We start from the raw sequence: 26372 nt of genomic DNA on the forward strand, positions 1-26372 counted from the left end.
CTAGATTACCCTACAAAGCTTGAAATACAAGTCAAGATCTTCGTTCTTGATGGTTGCAGATCACTGAAGCTCTCTGTAAGGTCTGTGTCTTCGTTTTCTCTTTTGCATTTTCGTGTTCATTTTCTTCTGGATGATATTTTATTAAATTTTATTTCTATATTCCGTTTGGTTGCCGAGAAATTTTCTTTATTTTCCAACGATTTCCCAGCTGCCAAACGTGGCATTGTTAGGTTTTGGTTCTTCTGTCACCGATCTGTGATTATTTTTCTTACGTGTCGTTTTGGTTGGCGGTTGACACGCTCCGTTTGGTGGCTGGGAAAATGGAAGGAAACGGAACTGAAATTTGTTATTGTTTCTGATTTTGGTGATCTCACTGTTGTGGACTGATTGAAAATGGCTTGGAGTTATGTTATCGTGTGATATAGGGATCTGAATCGGGGTAGGACTTGTAACCGTAGAGTTCTCCTAAATGAATAGGTTTTTGCATAGAATGATGTACATAAAATACAATAGGGCAATTCAGTTCATATGTTAGAATTCAATGAGGCAATTCAATTTCAATGTGACGCCCAAGCATGTCCTTAGTAGTTGAAAATGATTAAATCTCTTGATGTCTGGATTTCCTAGTATATTTTTCTGGTTTATGTTTGATTATCTGCTGAGAAATTATTTCAATTCTAAGAAGAAAACTTCGTTGCAATGACTCATCTAAAACCTTTACATAAAAGCCATATTGGGCTGAGTAAGTGAAGGAAAACAAAAGGCGGCAAAATTTTCTGTCCTTTGGTTCCCGAGGACTTCAAGCACGCTAGTTGATATCTTCTTTTATTTTTTATTTTTCATTTTTTTTTTAATTCCTTCTTATTCTTTTGGCTGTGTCTTTAGTTGGGTGCTAAAAACGATAATTAAAAGATAGAATAGTTCAATTTCATTTTTCTTAACCTACATTTCTGAACTACTAATCAGTGTTTCTGTGAACAATCTGAATTATAGGGGTGTAAATTAAAGTCTCTTCGGTTCATTTTTGAGTAAAAAATAAATTAAATCAATATAGTCGGTTTTCAAACTTCTCAAACTGAACCGACCTTTTTTATTATTGAAAGTTGAACCAATATGATCGGTTTTGGTTGGTTTGGATCGATTTGTCGGTTTTTTCGGTTTGCTTACATCCCTATTGGATTAGATATTGACTTGCTAAACATTTTTGAAATGGTTGAAGACCTTCCCATCAGAATAATGTTAATGATTGTGAATTCATTCTTTGTGTCTTATATGGGGCCAATGGTCCATGTCATGGAACTATTTGCATTTCTCTGAATTGTGTCAGTGAAGAATATTGCCTTTGACAGCTGAGCCGATTTTGCTAAACAAGTGTTTTGAAAATTAAATGTTTTGATTATTGCACTGCCAGGTTTAGTTTAAGCAGTCATGGCATCAAAGTTAGTTCAGTTGCAAACAAAGGCTTGTAAAGCTTCACAGTTGGTGGCCAAGCATGCAAACTCCTACTACAAGGAGCTGTTGGAGGAGAATAAGCAGTACATCCAGGACCCACCCACCATTCAAAAATGTGACCTATTGGCAAAGCAGTTATTTGCTACTCGTCTGGCCAGGTTCTTCTCTTGTGGAATCCTTATTCATTTGCAATTTACCTTTACTAATTTGGCTGGGTGCTACTAATTTGAATAAGCGTGCTACTGCATTGTTATTGAATGAATCGTAAAACCTCATCAACAAAAAATACAGGGCATACTCAGGTATATAGGAAATATTCAAAGCTAGCCACACTTAAGGAGAAGGAAAAATAAAAAGAGAGTTTGAATGCAAACCATCTATGAAAATCATAAAAAGAAATGCCCAGAGCCCATATAGCTAGATTTTCCTGACTATATGATTCTTTCTAATAGCTTATGATTTAGAGTCTGCTGCATTTTTATCTGAATCTTGAAATATAAGATTATGATTTTGAATATGATTTCCTGGGTGAGTGTAGGAATATTTAGTGGGGCTGACTTTGTTCATGTCCTGGTGCATTTTGGTCTCTAAGAGAAATTAAATGATTCCATTTTGTTTTCATAGCATTTGAAGGCAAATTATCCATAATCTAGAATTGGGTCATTGAAGAGAGTCATACTATTGAAGCTTGGGAGGAAGTGTCAGGAGAAACCTAAAAACATGGGAAGAGAGTATTAGAAAATCACTTTGGTTTCTTTTCATTGGGAAAAGATCTATTTCATTCATAGGTGCTTGATGGGAAGAGTTCTTCAGAGTGGTGCATATTTATGATGTGGTGTAAGAGATGATGTTGCGCATTCTAGAAAAGAATGGGGTATCAACTAGATATGGGATGTGGTTTTGGACATTCATAATGGGCCTTATTTCAAATGACATGATCAAGGATCTGTATGATAGAACTGAGAATGATGAGATTACAGATAAATGACTTTGGGTTGTTTTCTAACAATATATTTTAGTTTCCAACTAGTTGTGTAAACTCTATGTTAAGAGTAAAAAAAAAATTTAAATGCTCAAAAAAATCAAAATATTTTGGGATAACATGTCAAGAACAATATATGTAATGTGACTTAGTGAAAGTAGGATCAAGGGGATAATGGAAATGATGGCCCTGATATACCTAAAAAGCAACCATATTTGTTATCCATTATCTCAGATTTTTCTTTGATTCTTTTTTATGAAAGGCTGCCCCCTAACATGTGAGGCTGATCGTGCTATATGATCAATAGTGCCTTCATTTTCATACTGAAATTATTGACAATTTTTCAATAATATACTATATATCTTTATTTTAGACCCTTAAATGTATATTGTGGCCATATATATTGTTGCTTCATGACATTTGATTCTACCATCTCTTAATGAATACTGTTGAAATCTATCATGGGTAGTGGGCATCAGATCTGGGAAAAGTTGAAAGATTAAGATTCATAGGCGTGACGACGTGTTTAAAATAAGATCTAGGACTCTAATTTTTTGAATAGTTTAGATGAATAGGTACCATCTCTTAAGAATTAAATCGTATGTTTCTGGATTGTGGTGAGAAGTGTTTTGTCCATGTCCACTTTTCTGTAGATAATATCAACATAATTCTATCCTTTTGGTCAATCTTATTTAGTGTTATGCAAAAGCAAACCAGGCTTTCAGGTATACTGTACAAGAATCTATGGTGATGTCATCATCTGAAATGTGTGTTGAACTTATTTAGAAGTGTTCATCTAAGAATTGTCCATATTATGTTGTAAGCCTGGATTTTGAATTAATCAAACATCTAACATTAACTTGCTCCACTATTTGCAGTATTCCAGGCCGATATGAAGCATTCTGGAAGGAACTTGGTTATATCAAGAACCTATGGAAGAATAGACAGGAGTTGAAGGTAGAGGATGCTGGTATTGCTGCTCTGTTCGGACTTGAGTGCTATGCCTGGTTCTGCGGTGGTGAGATTGTGGGAAGAGGATTTACATTCACGGGATACTATGTCTGAGTGCCACTGCCTTAGGAGCAGGGTCTATGAGTTCCTGACAGTACTAAAGTCTTGATCTATGGGGTGATTTGTGTCGCCATCCAGGTTTTACACACAATTTTGTTTCTAGTGACAAATTTGAAGCTGATGAGTCAGCAAAATGTTTCCAGTTCAATAATAGCCTTTCCTGTTAAAGATTCATTTTCCTCATTGAAGGGACTGACTTATTTGATAAATATGAGTCCGGTCATTATCCATGTTGCTTCTACTCATCTAAACATTCTTCATGAATCATGACTTTCTTTCTTTGAGTGGTGAGAGAGATTTGAACTTCCAATGCAGGCAATCTCTGGCAGGCAAGAAATAGCCAAAATCTGAGGAAATAAATTCTGGATTACTTGTAGATGAAAGGGGAACTTTGTCTATTATTCGGATTAGTGGTATAAAAGCTTGTCTTTAAAACACGCTTTTGCAGACTAATCTTCTCATGGAAACATCACAGGGGCCTCCTATAGATGCAAAATGGAATTTCGGCTCGAATACCTGGTTGCTGCCTTGTTCTCTTATATGTTCCATATGCCTCAAAAGTAAGGTCTATTGTTCTCTTGTTGCAGGAGCTGTTTACTACATGATTCTCATTTATATCCCACGAGCCTTAAATGTCTAAGTCTATTGTTGTCTTCTTGTAGGAGCTCAAGGAATCGAATCAGGACGCCAATGGAGATAAAGCTAGTAAAGAATAAGAACATTAGCTTTTCTGATTCTCTTCAATCACCAATCCCTCTCCGTACATCAAGCCCAATTTGCCAGGTAAATTCCCACAACTGGAACTTAATGTTTGGCTTCTGACAAGTATTAAGGAAATAAAAGAAATGTTAAGAAAAATGATTTTCTCATGTTTGGTATTATTGTGAAAAATACGAAGAAAAAAAAATCAAATCTAATTTTAATTAGTTAGAAACTTGTATATTTTTAAATTATTTAATCTCTTATACTAGAGTTAAAATAAATTGAATGAGTTTGAAGTAGCGTATAAAATTAGTTTATTGATTTTAAATTTATATTTGATTTTTCTTTTTCTTTTTTCCTTCTATTTTTTCTCTATATTTTATTTCTGTCTTATTTTCCCACTTTCCCTCAAATTCATTCTCCGGTAACCAAACGCAGCCCAAAATTCTTAAGACTTTTATGTAGATGGGTTTCAGGTAGATAACAGGCACTGTGTATTGGTCACACCAAGCATGTAAATAAGGTTGGTCGTTCTTCTGACCTTATTGACCTATTCTTACCGACCATTTAAGGCAGGTCAGTCCATAATATCTGGTAGGTGTTGTATGGTTGCATCAATCAAGACATACCTAATGACAAGAACAGAAAATTGTGATTAAAAACATGAAAGCTTTGGGTCAAATTGGCCCTTCTCACTAAGAAAATATAAGATTTGGGGCTCATTCAGATATTGAACTATTCTGAAGGCAGCTATGATGGAGGGGTCATCTTGGCAGTTGGCACTGCCTTTAAATTTGAGGTGGTTAAGCTTTAGACCAGAAAATAGTTTTCTAAGCCCAGTAACAAATGGGCATGCAAAACGTATACAGATGCATGTGCGCCAATGGGCGGAACATAGTTAAGGATCATAAAAAGAAAGGGGGTGTGGCCACAAAGATCAACCAATCAATAAAATCAAAGATGGACAAAGAATAATATCTTATACACACCTACACCCACTTCAAAAAGTTGTATCTAAATGATTGTTGGATTGTTCTCTTCTATTTTTCCATCTTATGTAGTTTCCCAAGACAAAAACCGACCCTCACTTGAACCCATGATTTTGAACCGAGCCACACCCCTATGGCTTAAGAGACCCGCAAACTTATGAGCTCGGAGAGGCACTACACTTGACCCTATGAAAATTGTGAAGAAAGAGACCCAATGCCTTGAGAGACATCACTTGACCCCCCTTTGAAAATTATGATGAAAGAGACCACGAGATACTTGTCGGAAGATATTTAAGGAGTACTCACATTCATATAACACACCATATTCTCAATTTAATTAGAAGGTACGCTGTGTGTACTGCGTATCATCATTCCCATTGAAAGTAAAAAATATAATTACAACATTTCAGTGCATCCACATATATATATACCTTTAGGAACAAGTGATGAAATCCCAACCTGAAACCGAAATCATGAATCATAACGAGGGAAAGCATGAGTGTCCTACCTACCTTATCCAACACCTGAGGGGAGGTGGTGAGAGTGAAAAGGGGGATGAGAGAGTGGCAGTGACTAGTGAGAAGGATGAAGGAAGAGCACGCCCATCTGAACCCCGCATTGCACGCGGGGCTTACGGGCTATGGAGTAAAGGACATTGACACGACATCTCAGACCTCCTCTGTCCCCACTCCTCATCATCATCCATTCCCCCATTGACAAAGGCTTTTAGGGTTTCATATGATTAAGCTAGAAGGTGGGTTTCAATCCAATTATTTACTTTGTTTTCTATTGCACAACTCCTTCATAAATAAGTTATTTTTAGTCAATCCTACAACGTGAATTTCTTTATGTAGTAATCATTCATCTGATGATAACCATACCTTACTCATCCTATTTTCTGACTCATTAAAAATTTAATTTTAAAAAAATTAACCAGTTACATAATATGTAACTTACTTAATACGCTATATTTAAATTTTTATTTTTAACTTGATTGTTATTTATGTCATATTTTAATTGATTTATTTGATTGAAAATCTAGGTTTTGACATAATATAAACACGATCCATTAACATGAGTTGTCCTTCCATCGATAGATTGTTAGATTTATGAGGTTTTGAGAAAAAATTAAGTAAAAATTAGATTTAAAGTTAATGAATTTTGTTTTTATAAGTTTTTTAAAAAAATTATTGTATTTGTTTGCATGTAAAAATTCAATAATTAGTATATATTTTTTAATTAATTTTAACTATATTTAAACTTTTATATATTAAAAAATATTTTATTTTATTTTTTGTATTTTTTCTATTTTTAGTACTTCCTTGCAACCAAAATACCCAAAGGCCGATGGGTTCATTTGCACCCTAGTTGTGAAGAATTGTGAAGACTTGAAAGGAAGGTACAAGACTTGTGAAAGGATGAGAAGAATCGAGATAAAAGCAAGGAAACTGTGGCATACTTAAAGGGGAATGGCAAAGCAAGTTGCTACAAAAGAATGTTCAACCATAAAAGAAGTAAGTTGGTAGTCAAATTAAGTTAAGGAAAGAAGAAAATATTTAAGCAAGACAAATTCTAAAGCTCAATTCCAAATTGGGAAGCAATTTCGAATTAAATACACCTAATCATCATAAATTTGAAATTTCATCAAACATCTTTTCAATCATTTTTATTTGTTATTAGAACTGCAACTTGAGCGGGTTGATAGTTAACTCAAGCTCAACTCAAATCCCATTCAATTCAACTCTAAACCCAAGGTACTCAAGTCAAGTCCAACACAACTTAATTTTTCTAAGCTTTTCGGGTAAATCGGGTTAAATTCAAGTTGGTCAAATTGATCAAGTTAGATAATTTAAAATGCTTCTATAAATTTTGTTTAAAAAAAAAAAAAAACTTTTTATATATATATTAATATGAAAATTTAAATAGTAAATAGAATAAAATTTCAAGATAGCAATAAAAAATTAAAAATAAATTTATAATCTTTCTAAAAAATGAAAAAGCATATTATATAATATAATTTGATATTTTTCTTAAAAATCTAAAAAAATTGTTATTGTATAAAATAATAAATATTATGAAAACTTTAAATTGAGTTGAAGTTAAGTTCAAGTTCTCTAAACTTGGAATCAAGTCAAATTAAATTGAGCTCAAATTGAAAAAAAAAAAAAAAAAAACATAACTCAAATTCAACCTAAAATATTAAAAATGATTGTCCAAATCTGTCTAAATATCGGATTTGATATTTAATGAAATTTTAAACTAATAGTAATTACATGTATTTAACTCAAACCGCGGGTGAAATGAGTGAAATTAACACAATTAAAAACCCTTATTCACTCTTGATTCTAATATCAAGATTGTGCAACCCCAAGATTTGAAGCAATAAAGTTAAAATCAATTGTTTTAATTTTCTTAAATATTTTTTTATATAATTAATTTGATTCATGAATCAATATAATCATCATTTTAAGTTAGAATTTAAATAAAAATAATAATTTTAGACTCACATTAATAATGCCCATACGCTAGTCCCTGAGGAAAATATCATAAATATTATAAAATTGAGGTAAAGCTATCTATAATTTGTCTTGACCATGATAAACCTATGTTTGATTTTTCTTAACCGAAGTTACCATGTATTTTAAGGTTTAATATTTTGCAACAACAAAGATTTCCTAGTTCGTCTGAATGATCTTTTTTCTTAAACTATGTTTGGTTCTCGGAAAATTTGAGGGAAAATGCAAAGGAAATAAAATAGAGAAGAAAAGTAAAAGGAAAGAAAAAGTGAATGAAAATAAAAAAATAGAATTAAAGATGATAAATTATTTTAATTACTATTTCAAACTTATTTTATTTATTTTAACTCATCAATATAAAGATTAAATAATTTTAAAATACACAAGTTTCTAACTAATTTTAATTATATTTAATTTTCTTTAAAATATTTTATAGGACAATCAAACAAAAGAAAATTATTTTTTTAACATTTTTTTTCTTTCCTTTGTACTTTCCGAGAACAAACATAACCTTAGGGAATGAAGTGGGTGAGCTAAAAGTAGCTCTTCAAGTGGGAACGAACAAGTTAGCTCTTCTTCTACAAGGCTTAAACGCCTTTTGTAAGTCATTCAGACCCTGGTTCTTTAAGCCTGGTTGGGCATTGTCCAATCAAGACCAGGCTCCGATTATGGAGATCGAATGGGGCGAAGCTAATCGAAATAACAAAAATGTTTTATTCTTAAACTTTGTTTATGTTTTTATTATTATTATTATTTTCATTTACTCATATATAAGAAATTTAGGCCGTATTGAGTAACTTTTTTAAAACAATTTTAAAAAATAATTTTTTAAAAACTATTCTTTAATGTTTTATAATACAAAAGTTTATTTAAAAAGTTAAAAGTTCTGATTAAAAATTGTTTTTTAAAACAGTTTTGTATTTTTTAGAATAAAAAACATAAAACAAATATTTGATAATTAAAAATTATTTTTTATTTTGTTTTAAGAACAGAAAACCATGTATTTTCAATATCTTTTAATTGTTTTATGTTTCACTTGTTTTCTAAAGATTGTCTTAAGAAATAATTATATAAATATAGAATAATTAAAATAAAACTCTAAATGTAAAAATTATTTTTAAAATATATTTAAAAATATTAAAATTAAGTTGAAAACAATTTAGATTTTCAAATAAACTTTTGTTTTATAAAATTCAAATAATACTTTTAAAAATTATTTTTTAAAATTGTTTTTTAAAATAGTTACCAAATAGACTTAAAACATTTTAATCTATTTTTAGTATTTTTAAATATATTTTAAAAATAATTTTTATATCTAATACTTTATTTTTTATTATTCTACATGCTTATATAATTATTTTTTAAATAATTTTTAGAAAATAATTAAAAGATATTTTCTTAAAAGATTGTATTTTTATTTTTAAAAAACAAAAAATAATTTCTATTTGTTAAATTTGTTGTTTTATTTTTTATTCAAAGAAAAATAACTATTTTTGAAAACCTTTTTTAAACATGCACTTAAGCTCATGAGACATTTTACCCCGTTTGAGGGTATTACCCCCACCCTGACGTTTGGGTCTCATATAGACTCTTAGGGTATGTTTGGTCCCTAAAAAATACTAAGGAAAAAAAAATACAAAGAAAAATGATTTTTTCATGTTTAATTATACTATAAAAAATATTAAAGAAAATCAATTATAATTAAAATTTTATATATTTTTAAATTATTTAATTTTATATTGATGAGTTAAAATAAATAAAATAAGTTTGAAGTAAAAAAATAAAAAATTATTAATTTTTAATTTATTTTTTATTTTTTTTCATTTTTTCTTTCCTTCTACTTTTCCTTTATATTTTCTTTTTCTTGCATTTTCCTTCAAATTTTCGGAACCAAACATAGCATTAAGGGCTCGGAATGGTTGAACCTCATGGGAAATGAACTTAGTGTGAAGCCAAGACCATGAATTTGGATGGTATTAGTGAAGGGTATCATTGAAGTCAAAGTCGGTGGGTCGCCAAATCGAAGACTGACTTTCGATGAAACTGCATGATCAGAGCCGTTAATCACACTTGTCCTTTAGGGAAGTGGTGGGACCCATGTGGGACCATGCCTCTATTTGGTATCATGCATGGCAGGTATCCAAGGAGCAATAGTATGTATTCCGCGGGGGTGGGGGAAGGGATGCCACGTCACAAATTTGTTTGCTGTCACGTACGGAGTAGGAATTTTGCTGTCACGCTAGCAAAACGACGTATAGCCCACACTACTCATGGGGTGTCGCCACGTGTAAATTGTGATGGTGGCTGCAGGGTTGACGGCAACCCAACGCTACGATTCCTCTGCCCTCGCACACTTGGACGGTTCTCCCTCCTCCACTCCCCAAACGGACGGTCCGGATTCTCTGCTGGAATCTAAATGATGCCCCTCTGCCGAAACTTGCTTCATTTGCACGCAAGCTTCGCTCCCGGCTGGGCTCCTCCCCGCCGTTTCTCGGCTCGGCTTAATGTGCTTGATTAAGGACTTAATCACTATTACACTATCACTTTAGTTTCACTCATTCGGCTTCCAAGCTTCAAGCTTAGCCGGTTAGAGTTCAATTTTTTAATTAGATAATTTATTTTTTAATATTTTAATTTTAATTTTTTTAATAAAATATGTGATGAAGGCGTTCATTAATCACATGTGACAAGAACATTATAACAAACGTGTTAAATGCCATTTATTATTAGACCAAGTTCTAGGTTTAGAATATCATCCACTAAAGTGTTTTTTTCTTTTTTAATCAAAATCATTTTAATTTTAATTTGGAAATAACATATTGTAGAAAAAAAATTTACAAAACCTGACATAAAATGTGTAACGACTCGCACCCAACCATGTAGATATTGTCCGCTTTGGGCCCAAGAGGGGCTCTCACGGCTTTAAAACGCGTCTACTTGGTTAAGAGGAGTCTCTACATATATAGCGCCAGGAACTTGCTTTAAAGCCGTGAGGGCCCCTCTTGGGCCCAAAGCGGACAATATCTACATGGTTGGGTGCGGGTCGTTACAAATGGTATCAGAGCCGATCCCCGACCCTGGTGTGGGGGTTTGTTTGGCTCCGTAAGGGGTGTTTGTCTGTTTGGCCCCGCAATCTCATGGGACACAACGAGGACGTTGTGTCTGCATGGGGGGTATTTGTGATATCCCACATCGGATAGGGGAGCAAGTTCCTGGCGCTATATATGTAGAGACTCCTCTTAACCAAGTAAACGCGTTTTAAAGCTTTGAGGGCCCCTCTTGGGCCCAAAGCGGACAATATCTACATGGTTGGGTGCGGGTCGTTACATTTGCATTGACTATTAAACCTATATTTTTTCATTCCTTTTAAACTGTCCTTAAACTCGTTATATCATTTGATTGAACTCGATGGTTGAGTAAATCCGAACCCAATTCCAGAACCTTCTCTTATAGATTCATTTTATCAAGTCATGCCCAACAATTAGCTCTTATTCATTGGTGTCAAAGAGCGAGTTATTTGAATGTCGAAGATAATATTTGTGAAGAAAAATTATCGAATATCAATAAAATATAAAGAAAAACTATAACGTAAAAATTTCCCAAACCCTTAAAATTTAATATAAATATAAATCTTTATTTTTTAATTTTAGATTAATGATATGCTTAAATCTTTATTCTAAGCTAGTCATATGTTGGTAAGATTTGTTTTTTCTTTTCTTTTAAAAAAAATATATACATATTAGTTGACATTTGTCCTCTATGTGTTCATTAAGAATATATATAAAGCTGGTGATAAATAAATAAACTAAGTGGCTGTGCTTACCAGATGAGCCAAGAAGGAAGAATCTAATTATTCTAAATTATTATTTTAATTGAAAGTTAATTTTTTTTATCCAAAATCAGAATTCAGTGGAAGATGTGGGCCTCACAGGGAAGACTTGTAGAGAGAGTGAGAAAAAGAACAGAAGAGAGAGAAAGCAGTTTTGGAGAGAAGTGAGCAGTTTTTCTGCACCTATTTGAAGTCTGATCGTCACTCTCACGCCCACAGAGTAAGAGATTTTCAGAGCTTGGAATCAGTTTTCTCTCTCTTTTTTTTTTTTTGTTTCTCTCTCTTGTTTTGGATAAAACCCAGTTGAGAATTTGAGTTGGTTTCATGAGAATTGAAGTGAAAAGTCTGGGAGAAAATCTGGGTGATTATGGAAATGGAAATCCACTTTGTGGGATGGAAAGGGCCTTTTTGATTGATTTTGTTCTTGGGTAGTGGGGAGTGTTTTTGGTGATTTTCTTGTTCTTTTTTCTTTTCTATGAAGAATCCATTTTTGGGTCTTGAAATATCTTTCACTTTTTGTCCTTTCGCTTGCATTTTGGTCACTTCAAATCTTGTGAAGTCAAGAAGTTTCTGAAAGACCCAGTTCAGATCTCTAAAAACCCATCTGATTTTCTTTCCAAATCTTTGTTCAAAGACAAACCCAATTGAGAAAATTGCAGAAGGCGAGAAAATTTTCTTGTGGGTTGTTTGGATTCGGTGACAATGCAAGACCCATCAACGTTTCAGCCTATGAAAACCCATTTTCCAGAGCAAGAACACCTCAAATGCCCTCGCTGTGAATCCACCAACACTAAATTCTGCTACTACAACAACTACAATCTCTCCCAGCCCCGCCACTTCTGCAAGAACTGCCGCCGCTACTGGACCAAGGGCGGCGCTCTCCGCAACATTCCTGTGGGTGGCGGCAGCCGCAAGAACACCAAGCGCTCCTCCAACCCCAAACGCCCTTCTTCTTCTTCCTCTACGTCGTCGGTGTCTTCTCCGCCGGTGTCGTCCACTTCAAACGCTGCTGCTCAGAAGTCCGAGCCCTCCGGAATCTACGTTACGGCGGCGGACCAGGACCGAAGAATGCTCGACATCAGCGGAAGTTTCAGCTCTCTCCTGGCCTCGAACGGCCAATTCGGAAGCTTGTTGGAGAGTCTGAATCCGACCGGGTCGGTTCGTGGGGTGCCGTTGAGTGCATTTTCAGAGACGCCGAATTCGAATTCGGACTCGGGTCGAACTCCGGCAATGGAGTTGCAGAGCAACGGCAATTCAGAGAGCTTTTTGGGTATCCAAACTGGAGATTCAAACTGTTGGAATGGCGGCAATGGCTGGCCTGATCTCGCCATTTACACACCTGGTTCAACCTTCCAGTAGAGAGAGAACTCTCTCTTTTTTTTTTTGTTCAATGGTGGGGGAGATGATGAGAATGAAGAAGAGTTTGAAACTAAGAACCCATGGCGAAGAAGAAGAAGAAGAGTAAGAGTAGAGAGGATCATCATCATCATCATCTACAACTCAGAAGCCATATTCTATATAAGGTGATATTTCCACAAGGCCATTAGATCATCCTTTTTCTTTTTCCTTTTCTTGTTTCTGTGTGGTGTTTGTTTGTTTGTGTGAAAAGAAAATTTTCACTAATGTTATGAAAATATTTTCTTTTTGTTCTTTTGGCATGTAGAGAGATGACTTTGTTATTATAAAGACTATCCTTACCATTTCAAACTCAGACCCTTTTTTTTTTTAATTCAATTATTAATCTCTATCTTATATATGTTTTTCAATGTATGTAGGAAAAATCATTCATTTTTTAAGAATTTTTCATACATATAATGACATGTTAACTAACTTTATATTGTAAATATCTGTGTACTCTACTCATTAGAGAATATCTTTTTTTAAAAAAAAAAATCTAAGTCACTAAAAGTAACATTATAGTAATATAATTTTTTATTTGTGAAAATTATCGTGGGCGCGATCAACACCCCGAGGTTTGGATTTTCATGCATAATTCGAAGGTCTTGGACATGAAAAGTTCCTCATATTATAAAAAAAAATTAAAAATAAATAAATTAATTAAAAAGCAAAGGCATTAGAGTTGTATTTATAGTATTAGTATTTTCTAAAGCCCTCGATACTTGACTCAAGTGGTAAAAGGTTGGAGAGGATTTGTTAATATACCATCGATTCTAAACTCAATTGGTAAAGGGTTGGAGAGGGTTTGTGGAAGGCTCAATTCTAAGTAGAGGGGATTGAGATTTTGTTGTTTATGAAAATGATAATTTTGGTGGAGTGGGGGGAAGATATTGGAAATCCAAAGTCGATATAGTTCAAGTTCCATTGTTCCACATTGTCTTAAAAGGGCTAGACAAGGTTCTACTTCACCTTCCTTTTGGATATTATTCTTTATTATTGCAATGCTTTTCTTTCATCTGTTTGGTTGCCAAGATTCACATACTTGTTTAGAATTTATTTTTGACCTTTTTTCTCTGCAGCCAAATGGTGCATCCATGCAATTTTTGGGTGGACCTTTGCATGGGTTATACTCAATCTATTGATAAAATAATTGAGTTGGTCTTTCATGTTCATGTTGGCACATTTGCATGTTGCTTCTTTAGGGTGGTGGAAGGCATCGCCATTTTTCATGGTGTTGACCATATCCCAATGGTGTTTGGTTGTTGAGAAAATGAAGGAAGGTTACATGATTTTAAGTGGGTTTTTTTTAGAATGTTCTGCCATGAAGAATAATACATGAGTATACTGCAACTTCATGAAAAATAAGTCAAAAAAAATTGTTTTTCTTATTTGAATTTTCTAATAAATTTTTGTTCTTAAAAACAATGATTTTTAAAAATTGCTTTTCAAAAATGTTTTCTTTATTTTTACATCAATTTTGATTTAAAATCCAAACCTATTAAGACATTCAACCCTAGTGGACCTTAGGGTTGAAAATTTGGATTGAATTAAGGATATGTTTGCTAGAATGGAGTTGAATTGGTAGGTTGTGGGAATCAATCTTAATGTGTTAAATCAATGTGATACCAAGGAGTTGAAAGAATGACAAAAATGGCCTCTCAATTATCTATGGGGCCACACCCACCACCATCCCCCCATGGACCACCGCTAGGGCTAACCACATTTGGAGGGGGGTGTGGCAGACAAGTCATTAGCAAACACGACCCAATTAAGAGAGAATCAATGGCTGAAAACTACTTGAATGTGAGATGGACTGTGATGGATGATTTTGATGGAGTATGGAACCATTGCCATATGGGGAAATGGTGTCGTTCTTAAAGAAATGGTCCCCCCATTCAATTTTTTCTTAAGGAGCAACTAACTGGTCCAAGCCATGAATGAAATCCAAAGATCAACTGCCCATCTGATCAGGTTTTTGGACCCTTGACTTTGCCCTTTCTCTCCTTTCATTCAATTGCCAACCAGAGTGGCAGAGTAGGAGGGTATGACTTTGCTTCCTCCCCACATTAAATGTGGCCTATTTCAACCAAAGCAAGCAATTTGTGTGGTCGGTCCTGCACGCCGACCTGCCTCTCCAAACAGCAAGCAATTATCATTTTTTCATGATGTAAACTTGTTTGGGCACTTGACATGCTTTCACAAATGCTTTTGGCAAGAATCCAAGGGAAGTTGTATCTTGTTTGTTTCTAGGGAAAGTTGGTGTAGGATTACCTTCAATTAGTTAGAATGGGATATGCTAAGGAAGAAAAATAAATAGATGAAAAGGTAAGTGTCAATTCAATATAATCCACCTAAAAAAGTTACTTCTGAAAATTTAGAAAGTAAAATATCCTTAAAAAGTAATTTCTGAAATTTAGAAACTATGCTTTTAGCCATTAAGAAGCTCTGTGCAACAGGTTCCTAATAGGGGTACCTTCAAATATGTTGTAAGATCATACTTCCAATCAATAATAATTATAAAAACCTAGGCAAAATGGAAACTTATCATGTGAGAAATTTTGATGGGTTTTGAAGGGGAGCATCAATATTGTGGGGCATAGTTTCTCCATAGGCCTTCATTGCATGGCTAGTGGGACCATAAGTTATGCTTTTTCTCAAAGCTGTTAGTTGCAAAGGAGGTGTCATCTTTCCAAATAGGAGGAGAAATGATCGATGGGGCCGGTGCCGGTGCCAGTGCCGGTGGAGGTGGACAAGGAGGTGGTGGTGGTGGTGGGGTAGCCCACAGCTGCAATGGTTGAGCACATGGACCACAAGCACCATCATACTATCCTAGCTACACCCTTTGACCTTACCACTCACTCTAATTCTAGTGGGTTGCATTCATTCCTTGGCCTTCACTCTTAACTAATTATTCTGGGTTTCAGTAGTAAGGCAACAATGGAGGCCCCAATTCTTTCATCGTATTGGCTCTCTCTCAAAGCCAACAGAAATACATTGGTATTGGCTCTCTCTCAAAGCCAACAGAAATACATTGGTACCCTGACGTTGATGTACAGAGGGTTCAATGCATATTTGCGATGGGGTTCACATAATCTCACACAAGTGGGCCTTTTTCAACTCCTAGAATAAAGAGCAACCAGCAACCGTACGATTGTGATCATTAGTGGAACCCAGTTGTATTGCTAACAGACAACAACATCCATCCCCTCTCCCCCCCCTCCCCCCACCCCTTTGTTTGGTGTTTGGGAAATTCGATTCTGAAAACAGCCTGATTGCTGCTTTTTTCTGGCAGCAGAATGATGTGCAGATGCTTTGTTGATAACATTCTGCATTGCCTTATAATGGCGGTAAACGAGTCCTTTCACTTTTGGAATGCTATTTTCAGATAAATAGGATAGAAATGCGAGATTCGCTCAATTCTTTAAGTGAAACAAACAGAACCTAAATGTCAGAGTAGGGAAGAAATCTGCCACTACGGGTGTAGGGGAAATAAAAAGAATAGAATGTGAAACCAGATTTCATAGCAGGACTCAGAATGGATATATTCTAATTCTGGAAAGAATAAAAGGGATGTAACAGTGATCTGTGACCAACCTTAAGAATCTGGTTTAGGATGAGCTCAGGCAACTTTGTGAATGTGTTGGGATGGGATAGGATGCCAATGAAGACTTAACTTGTATTGCAATATCTTCAAAACGACAAAATGGTCTACAATCCGGCCAAAAAAAAACTAAGGAAAAAAGAAGCTTTGGGAGAGTATTGTTAACGGTTTTTTTTTTTTTTTTTCCCTTTTTTATAACCGAGGAACCTTCCATGGCCAAGCCCTTAGGACTCTCCATGGAGACTCAAACCCCAGGGTACAACAACCAGGACCATGTGCCACTGGGGTCAGCCTTAACTTGAAGCTAATACGATAGACAGGCTAGATAGAGTTTTAACTACACTAATTGAAGAGTTCTCTATCCAGATGTAACTTATATCATCTACCTGTTCAAGATTCGATCATAAGCCTTGCCTTTATGCCTACTTCTACTCGTTTTCTTCATCAACCGACTTGAAGAACTTAACTTTGAAGAGACATCATATAACAAAGTAAAATTCATAAATTTATGGCACACCCTAAAACGGAGGTCTCAGCTCACGTATTTGACAACTTCAACAGTACAATACAATTCTGTAAAATCTATAATCCCATTTTATAATTCTTAATCAACCATGAGGATCCCTGTATGATGTAAATCAATAGACACTTCAAACTAAATTTATGAGATAAGAGAGATTACATGGGGATGGTGCGGGCCTTGTACATGCAAATGTATGCCATATGCCAGTCGCCTGAAACAAAAAGAACCAAGAAGTTAAATTTAAAATAAGAAATGCAGGTAGAACTCTGAATGAGGTCAAGCGGGGATGGACATGGAGAACTCAGCAAACAATCATGTAAAGGTTGTTACATGATTAGCTATTTAATGTAAATAAAAATAAAAAAGCTCAATCCAAAAGAGTAATGATATCCATAGAGAATTTGATAAAATTTGAGAAAGGTAGCATAAGAAGTTTCCATCCACATATGTTGGCTCTCTTGCCATGAGTTAAGAGTACACTTAAGATCAGTTGAGGTGATCTTACCTCCTCCAGACAGTTTAGTGATGTCTTCCTCTCGCTGTGGGATTGGATTATCATCATCAAACTCAATCCATTTTCCTGTGACCAAAAATCAAAATTTACATTTATCTTCTATGGTAACAATTAAATAATTTATTCTAGAGTACTGACCACTTTCTTGCTTGACCCAGGCAACATAATGCCCTGAATCAGCACTCCTGCCCTTGTGGGTCAACACAGCAACCAGATCATAAATTCCAGTCAAGTGTGTTTCCTTGTCGGTTGGAACGCCTGCAGTAAACAAAGTTAGCAACCAAACTGCAAAAGAGAGACGTTCCATAGGCATAGTGCAGCACTGTCATAGAAGGGATTCGACATAAGCGCATTACATCACCGAGAGTCATATCATCAATGAGCAAAAAGGAGAATTCAAAGCCAAAAAGAAATTTGCTTGCTTTAAAAGTTTCATAGGAACTTGATAGAGGATATCCTCCCATTTGACAAATGGGCATCAGATAATATACTTCTGTCTTATCATATGAATCATGATTCATTCTACCAAGCCTACAACATCTTCATTTTTGCAACTTAAAGGAATCTCGAGTTCCAAAAGTTTTTTTGATCCAAGAAGCAGTACTCCAGCTCTCACTTAATATGGTGATGAACAATAAGAAATTTACTGAAACCCAAATGAAACATTAAAAGATATAGTAGATATAAGAAGCACAGAAAATTTTTTACCTTCATCAGATGTAGCTAAAGATGATTCACCGCTTCTATTTGACGATCCCTGTGCGCAAAGAGTAGACATGAAACATACTAAACTTAATGTGATTAATTGTGCATGTGTGTGTGCATATGGCTAGATCAGATGGTTACCTCTGCATCAGCCATCTTGACATCATTGTCCTTCGAAGCAGAGTTCTTCAAACCAAGCTTTTTACCTTCCTCATCCCTTAGAATCTAATGGTTGGATGTTGAAAATAAAATCAGCAAGGCAGAGAAGACATAAATGGATTATGTAATTATAAGTTTGTCAAAGCAAAGTGCAAGCAAATACTTGTCGAGGGGCTTCCAATTTTTTGCGAAGATCATCCGAACAGAGATCATAAACATCCAATTCTAGTGGATAGTCCACTTTCTGCAAAACATGCACATTTTAGCTGATATATACCATATGATGTTTAATGGGGACACTAAGTGAGACAGAATTTGCATGAACTGAAATTTATGAGCCATTACAGCATTTAAGTTATATTCAACATCTACTCTCCGCAAATTTAACTACCTCAAAGCAAACAAAGTTGTTTTATCATGATGTGAAAGAGCATTAATAAAATTAAGAAAAGAAATCTGGGCTTACCCGCAAAATCTTTGCCTTCTGATTCGACTCCCTTTTCCAGAAAAAACGAACAAACTGAATGGTCAAGTACCTAGAAGAAAAAATTATTTGTAAGAATTCTCTTTCTTCACCCAGAAATATACAAACAAAAGCAAGGAGATAGAAAAAGAAGGGTGCCAGTAGACTCCACATCCACAAAGTTGAATCAAGTAATTCACATTTTGGCATAAAGCAGACATTCAAGTGAAGATCCAGAGAGTTAGGTCCCATGACACCCCATGGTGATGAACTGTGAGTCATCAAGGGTGGAAAAGGGGAACAAAAAGAAAAGAAACCAGGTGTTACCTTGGCAAGCCATTGATACGTGACTCTTTCACATAAATTGCACTACGCCCCAGAGAAGGAGAAGCCTTCTCCAACTCTGATTTCAGACCCTGCATCAATTATCCCAACTTATAAGTAGCGAGATCACAATTTTGTGTGCTCAGGATTAAGGGAAGAAGTTTTCTTGATGGGAATATCATTTGAGAAACTACTGCCTCTTCAGAGATCTATAAATGAATGAACAATATTACAGCTTCTATTTCATAGTACAAAGTTCAACATTATGCAACCCAGTTTGGTGAATAATGAGAAAAATCCTCAGTGGATAAAACAGGGTGAATATAAAGGATCAGAAATCAACCAATAAATCAGTATGGTATGGAAGAGCTACTACCTCACAAAGTCAAGGAGCTTTTGCCAGTAACATACAGAATCTACACAACTCAATAAAGAAAAATTCATGCATCAAAGTTCAAAAGAAGCATCTCAGATGCATTATGGAAACAAGGAGAAGGCCTACAATCACTCTATTGTTTCCCATTCCAATCCCATCATGCAATTGCAGCTAAGATAAGTTAAGAGGGTTCTGCTAAGAAGGAAATATGACAAACTTTCAAAAGTCTGCAGATCCTGAAGGCCGGAGGCCCACAGTTCCAGACTGCCGGTTTTCCACCTGCACTCTCAAACCAGTTGGAGGAAAAGTTTAATAACCCATTGAAATGGTAATCAGCAGCCACAGAAAAAATGCAATACCAACCTTATCATCTCAAGGTGATGGGGTTCAAAATGAAGTTAAGATTTTAAGCATGAAATGTTGGGAAGTGTTTCATATTCCTAACTCATATAGATTCCTTTTTGTAAAGAATATCGTATAAAATGTTTTCTAAGTTAATATGTTATTGTACTATTAGATTTTCTTATAAAATAAGGAAAAAAATTAGGAATATCTCTATAAATATTCCTAGTCATGAAGTTAAAAGAGTTTTTTTTTTTCTTTTTTGATAGGTAAAATTAAGAGTATATATAGAAAAGGGCGCCCAAAAGGCGTCCCAGGTATGCAGTGATTGCCATAAAGGCAAAACCAAAAGTAAAGACGGCCTACAAAAAACAACACCCGCCCTCACTTAGAGCTTAACCAATCAAAAAAACTAATTAAAGTTAATGGCGCGTCATCTATAAATATCTTAGTCAAAGATCAGAAATTACAAACAAAAGAATTTTTTAGCCTTTGGATCAAAAGCTCCACATTTTCAAAAGCAAGTCTATTCCTTTCCTTCCAAACTATCCAAAAGATACATAATGAAGTTGTCTTCCAATCTTTTTTACACTTTTTGCCCACAAAGGAGTCATGTCAACCAAGAACAGTCTCTCTAACCATAGAGGGAAAGACCCAAGACACACCAAAGAAAACAAAAAGTAATTGTAAAAGAACCCTAACCTTTTCACAATGAAGTAGAATGTGGTTAATGATTTATTCTTCATTGTGGTAAAGCCACCCCCTCCTCTTAACCTGATCCAATGTTTAAGCCTTTCCCCACGATACCTCCCAAGTGAAAAAACCCACCTTGGGAGGTAAATAGAAGCTCCAGATGATACTACCAATTTCCCAAACAACGGTTCATGACTTCTATTTGACCATTTATTTGTGGGTGGTATGCACTGCGAAACTCTAGTATAGTTCCTAACTTTTTCCATCAAGTTCTCCATAAGTGAGCCAAGAACTGGCCAGTCAGATGTCATAGTCTTTGATATCCCATGCAACCTAACAACCTCTTAAGAAACCGGTATGCAATGTGAATAGCATCAGAAATCTTCTTACAAGGAATAACGTGATACATTTCAGAAAACCGATCTACTACCAAAAAAATTGAATCATTACCAAGCCCAGTCTTGGGCAAGCCCTGCACCATATTCCATGTTGATATCAGTCTAAGGCGCTACTGGAATAGGTAAAGGGGTGTGCAGTCTGCTCCTCAGAAATAGAACTGAACCTCCTAGCTCTAGGACAAAAAATAGGGACTTGACAGAAAACTTCTTGCTCTTTGACTCTGTCTAAAGCAACCTATCTTCCATGTCTCTCGACACCCTCTTCTCTTGAATTCTCAAAAAGAACTGCTCCACAATTCCCACCTCCTAATCATTGAATGGCCTCGAGAAACAAGGATTCCAACTGCCCCCTTCAACCATTGAGTACCAAACATCTGCCACCTAAGCCTTTTTTAAAATAGCTAAGGTAAATAAAGAAGGGAACGAGGCATACAAAGAATTGTCTCCACACCACTTATCCTTCCAAAACGTCACCCTTTGACCATTACCTACTAAGAACAAAATCCTACTACTCAAAAGATTTCATTCCTTCCTTATAGCTTTTCATAACCCCACACTATACCTCTCTCTCACTTCATAAGAGCACCCCCCTTCTTCTACCCTATATTTCCCACTGATGACTTGTTTCCAAAGAGCCCCCCTTTCATCCACAAAGCTCCAACACCATTTACAAAGAAGGGTCCTATTGAACAAAGATAGAGATGTAGGGAAGAATAAGAAACATCTAATGGAGCAAGAAAGCATCATATGAAAGGCGTTGGTGCAACCTAAAGTTAATTTCTTTGCTTGGAAAGCGACATGGAGAAAAGTTTTAACTTTGGATCAAGTTCAAAAAAAAGGAAGATCTTTGGCAAATAGATGCTTTTTGTGCCATATTGAGGAAGAATCCATACACCATCTCCTTGTCCATTGTGTAAAGACAAGGGTCTTGTGAAAGTTGCTATTTGCGCTTTTCGGGGTGTCTTGGGTGCTATCCTCGTTGGTCAGAGAGACACTCATAGGTTGGCATGGTTCATTTGTGGACAAAAAGCATAGAAAGCTTTGGAGAGCAAGTCCATTATACTTATTTTGGACAGTTTGGAAGGCAAGAAATAGAATTGTCTTTGATAGGGATTAGCTTTCACTCCAAAGCCTAAAAAGTTCTTTTGTTTGTCTTCTTTGGTTGGAAATGAAATTGTTTATAGATGATGTTCCTTCAATTCTTTTCAATTTTTCCAATTGGTTGGGATCTTGTTGAGGGTGGTGTTTTTTTTTTTTTTTTGATAAGTAATCATAGATTGTATTAAAGGGCAAACCGCCATAAAGCATACAGGGAGTATACAAACGCAGCCACACCCCAAAAAACAAAAGAAACAAGCAGCCTCAAACCGGCCCTTAAGTGGCCGCTAGCCACTCCAAAAAGACTAAAAGCGAAGAGGACTCCTCTCCCATGTACACTCTAGCCCAACTCCACAAGTTACAAACAAAATAATTTTTGAGTTTCTATATGTCTAACGAGCCCCCCTAAAGGCTAATCTATTTCTCTCCTTCCAAACCGTCCAAAAAATACACACCGGTATGGAATTCCAGATTTTTTTCCTCTTTTTCCCCACAAAGGAGCCCCTCCAACTAAGTAATACCTCTAAGACCGTCTCTGGGAACACCCAATGAACCCCAAACAAAGCAAGGATGATATCCCAAAGAACCCTAGCCACTGTACAATGTAAAAGAATGTGATTTACATTTTCCTCTTCACAACCACACAAAAAACAGCAATTAGGAAGCTGACACCCTCGTCTTTGGAGCCTATCCAAAGTGAGGATCTTCCCCCATGTAGCTTCCCAAGCAAAAAAGGCAGCTTTAGTAGGGACCTTGTCCACCCAAATGCATTTAACCGGGAAGGCGAAGGTATTAGGAGCAGCCAGCAGATTGTAAGCATGTCTGACTCCAAAAATACCTTTACCTCCGCCTCTCCAAACCACCGAATCCTCTTCTTGGGAGATCTTGACGTCCCTCAGCATGTTAAACAAAGCACCTATTAAATCCAGCTCCCAATCATTTGAGTCCCTAGCAAATCTGATGTTCCAACCCCCTTGACCAAGGCTAGAGTCCCAAACCTCGTTGATTATTGCATTTTTATGCACCGCCAAAGCAAATAACTGAGGGAAAATTCTGGACAGCACCTCATCACCACACCAGTGATCAGTCCAAAATTTTACCTTAGTCCCCTTGCCCACCTTAAAACTTATGTTATCCCAACACCAATTTGCCTCCTTCAAAATCTCCTTCCAAACCCCGACCCCAAACGCCCCGCGAGCTTCATTTGTCCGCCAACCAAGGCCCTCTTGACCATATTTCACCCCAATCACTTTCTTCCAAAGAACATCCTCTTCAAAGGCAAACCTCCAAATCCACTTACTCAATAAGGCTTTGTTGAGGAGATCAATCTTCCGTAAACCAAGCCCTCCATTCTCCTTTTGAGTACACACCACCTCCCAATTGATTAGGTGTATTTTCCTTTCCATTCTCCCCCCTCCCCAAAGAAAGTCTCTTTGCAACTTTTCAAGCCTTTTCGCTACTGACTTGGGCATTCGGAAAACGGACAATTGATAAATAAGAATGCTGGCCAAAGTGCTCTTGATGAGGGTGATTCTCCCGCCCTTAGAAATGTATTGTCTTTTCCAAAGAGCTAATCTTCTCCTCATTCTTTCTTCCACCCCATCCCACATAGATATAGCCTTGTGATGGGCTCCAAGGGGCAGCCCCAAATAAACTGAGGGAAGAGCTCCCACTCTACACCCAAGCTCCACTACCATTTCCTCAATTTCTTCAACCTCCCCAATAGGGATAAGTTCGCTTTTGGCTAGGTTTATTCTTAGCCCAGACACCGCCTCAAACCAAGCCAAGATCCAGCTTAAAGAGGTTAGGTACTCTTTCTTAGCTTCACAAAATATGATTGTGTCATCCGCAAAGAGTAGATGGGAGACCTCCATCTCCAGCCTCCCTCTACCCCTAAGGCTGCACCCTGAGACGAACCCCCCCCCCCCCCCCCCCCAACAGCCCTTCTTAAAAGTGCACTTAACACCTCCATACCCAGGACAAAGAGATAGGGAGAAAAGGGATCACCCTGACGCAGCCCCTTGGAACTCAAGAAAAAACCTGCTAGTACCCCATTAACAAGGATAGAAAATTTGGCAGTGGAGATGCACCACCAAATTCACTCCATCCACCGAGTCCCAAATCCCATCTTTTTTAGGACCTTCATAAGGAAATTCCAGTTGATGCTGTCGTAGGCCTTTTCAATGTCCAATTTACAGATCAGCCCCTTCTCCTTACGCTTGTACCAGAAGTCGATCACCTCATTAGCTATAAGAGATGCATCCAAAATCTGTCGCCCCCTCACAAAAGCGTTCTGGTCCAATGAGACCACCTTTCCTAAGACCTTCTTCAATCTATTTGCCAGCACCTTGGCCTGGTGTTGCTTAAGCCTTTCTTATTTTGTAGCTTTGGCTTTTGGTGGTGCTTTTTGGTGGTGAGGATAATATTCTGTACACCATGGTCACTTTTTTGGCTGCCCTTTTCAATATATTTTTCTTCTTATCTATAAAAAAAAAATGGAGATGAGCTTATAAAGACTATACGCGATGGACACAGATGTGGGGAAGAATGAAAGACACTCAGTAGAGCTTGGGAGCTCGTGGTTCAGGGTATAGAAACAAGGAGTGAGAAAACATGGGATGTTTAAGGAACTTTGTAGTTGTATCTGGTTTCTATTTTCTGTAATATTTTTTATAATTTAGTGGAGTGATTCTCTCTCATCCTTGGATATAGGCATGTTTAGCCGAATCAGATTAAAAACCCATGTACCTTTGTGTGGATTATCCTATCTTTGTGTTATTGAACTAACATTGTTTTCATTAATTTTCTGCTGGCACAACATGAAATTGCCTATTCGGAAAATATATATATATATATATATATATATATATATGATTTTTTTTTTTTTGATAAGTAAATGAATTTCATTAAAGAAAAAAGGGAAAAAGAGACGCTAAAATAGCGACTCTCAGTATACAAAACCTATACACCCGCCATCAAAGGCCAAAAGACAAAACACCTAATGCCACAAGCCTACTTAGAACCCAACCAATCAATAAAGTTAGCTATAGTTAGAGGGCAGTCGTCTATGAACAATTTAGCCTCAGCCCATAACGTAAGAATAAAAGATTGTTTCAATCTCTGAATTGACACCGACTCATCCTTGAAAGCCAATCGATTCCTCTCCTTCCAAACCGTCCAAAAAATATGAAGAGGAGCAGCTTTCCACACCTTCTTGCGATTTTTGCCCATGAAAAAGCCATTCCAACTCAGAAGTGTCTCTTTAACTGAAAAGGGCAAAACCCAAGACACCCCAAATAAGGCAAAGAGAAGATCCCATAATACCCTCGTCCTGGGACAATGAAGAAGGAGATGGTTTATGGTCTCCTCATTCTCAAGACACATAAAACATCTATTCGCCAAGGCCCATCCTCTTTTCTGGACTAGATCCAATGTTAAAGCTTTGCCCACGTGGCCTCCCATGCGAAGAAACCAATCTTGGGCTGCACATTCGCATTCCAAATAAAGCTTGAAGGAAATAAAGACGAACCACCCGCTTCAAGAGCTATATAAAGTGACTTGACCGAGAATTTACCGCTCTTTGTTTCAGTCCAAGATACCATATCCTCCACATCCTCAATAACTCTTTTACTCTGAATCCTCTCCATAAATCTTTCTGCCTCCTCAACCTCCCAGTCATTGAACGCTCTTAAAAAACAGGGGTTCCAACCCCCCCAACCCCCCTCAGCCAAGGGATCCCAAATGTCTGCCACCCACGCTTCCTTCTCAACCGTCAAAGCAAAAAGAGAAGGGAAGGTCATACATAGAGGAGACTCCCCACACCATCTATCCCTCCAGAAGCTCACCCTTTTTCCATTACCAACTGTGAAAGCCATCCTATCACTCACCAACTTCCAATCCGCCCTAATTCCTTTCCACAAACCCAAACCATGAGCCTCTCTCACTTCCCGCGAGCACCATCCCCCTCTAGCTTCTCCATACTTCCCTCTAATCACTTGATTCCACAAAGCCTCTCTCTCATTTGCGAAACGCCAATTCCACTTAGCAAGAAGAGTCTTGTTAAGGAGGGATAGGCTTTTGACCCCCAATCCTCCTTTCGCCTTGCTTAAACACACCAGCTCCCATCTTACTAAATGAGGCTTATGTTCCAGGTTGCCCCCACCCCATAGGAAATCCCTTTGGATTTTCTCTAATCTTCGTCTAACTGAGCTTGGTAAGCACAACAATGACATTAGAT

At 36.5% G+C, this 26372-nt stretch overlaps 4 protein-coding genes across 4 annotated transcripts in view; 3 read left to right on the forward strand and 1 right to left on the reverse strand.

Moving 5' to 3' along the window:
* Positions 1-3714, forward strand: LOC117921505. Its single transcript, XM_034839391.1, has 3 exons — positions 1-80; positions 1412-1610; positions 3313-3714. The coding sequence occupies exons 2-3, from the start codon at positions 1429-1431 to the stop codon at positions 3497-3499; spliced, it is 369 nt and encodes a 122-aa protein (XP_034695282.1). The 5' UTR covers positions 1-80; positions 1412-1428; the 3' UTR covers positions 3500-3714.
* A 129-nt stretch (positions 3715-3843) lies between these two features.
* LOC117921506 lies at positions 3844-12212 on the forward strand. Its single transcript, XM_034839392.1, has 3 exons — positions 3844-4065; positions 4168-4288; positions 11616-12212. The coding sequence occupies exons 1-3, from the start codon at positions 4001-4003 to the stop codon at positions 11730-11732; spliced, it is 303 nt and encodes a 100-aa protein (XP_034695283.1). The 5' UTR covers positions 3844-4000; the 3' UTR covers positions 11733-12212.
* Positions 11785-13252, forward strand: LOC117921504 (dof zinc finger protein DOF3.1-like). Its single transcript, XM_034839389.1, has one exon. The coding sequence runs from the start codon at positions 12244-12246 to the stop codon at positions 12898-12900; it is 657 nt and encodes a 218-aa protein (XP_034695280.1). The 5' UTR covers positions 11785-12243; the 3' UTR covers positions 12901-13252.
* A 3772-nt stretch (positions 13253-17024) lies between these two features.
* LOC117921984 (ubiquitin carboxyl-terminal hydrolase 6) overlaps positions 17025-26372 on the reverse strand; it is a 29413-nt gene continuing 20065 nt past the window's right edge. The window contains exons 11-18 of the mRNA XM_034839933.1: positions 19232-19320; positions 18908-18977; positions 18605-18685; positions 18424-18507; positions 18286-18334; positions 17716-17835; positions 17569-17643; positions 17025-17274 (exon numbers count right to left, since the gene is read on the reverse strand). Coding sequence (XP_034695824.1) covers positions 17219-17274; positions 17569-17643; positions 17716-17835; positions 18286-18334; positions 18424-18507; positions 18605-18685; positions 18908-18977; positions 19232-19320 — 624 coding nt within the window. The 3' untranslated portion in view covers positions 17025-17218. The remainder of the gene's footprint in view (positions 17275-17568; positions 17644-17715; positions 17836-18285; positions 18335-18423; positions 18508-18604; positions 18686-18907; positions 18978-19231; positions 19321-26372) is intronic.

This window comes from Vitis riparia, chromosome 9, assembly GCF_004353265.1.
Source record: "Vitis riparia cultivar Riparia Gloire de Montpellier isolate 1030 chromosome 9, EGFV_Vit.rip_1.0, whole genome shotgun sequence".
NCBI lineage: Eukaryota > Viridiplantae > Streptophyta > Magnoliopsida > Vitales > Vitaceae > Vitis > Vitis riparia.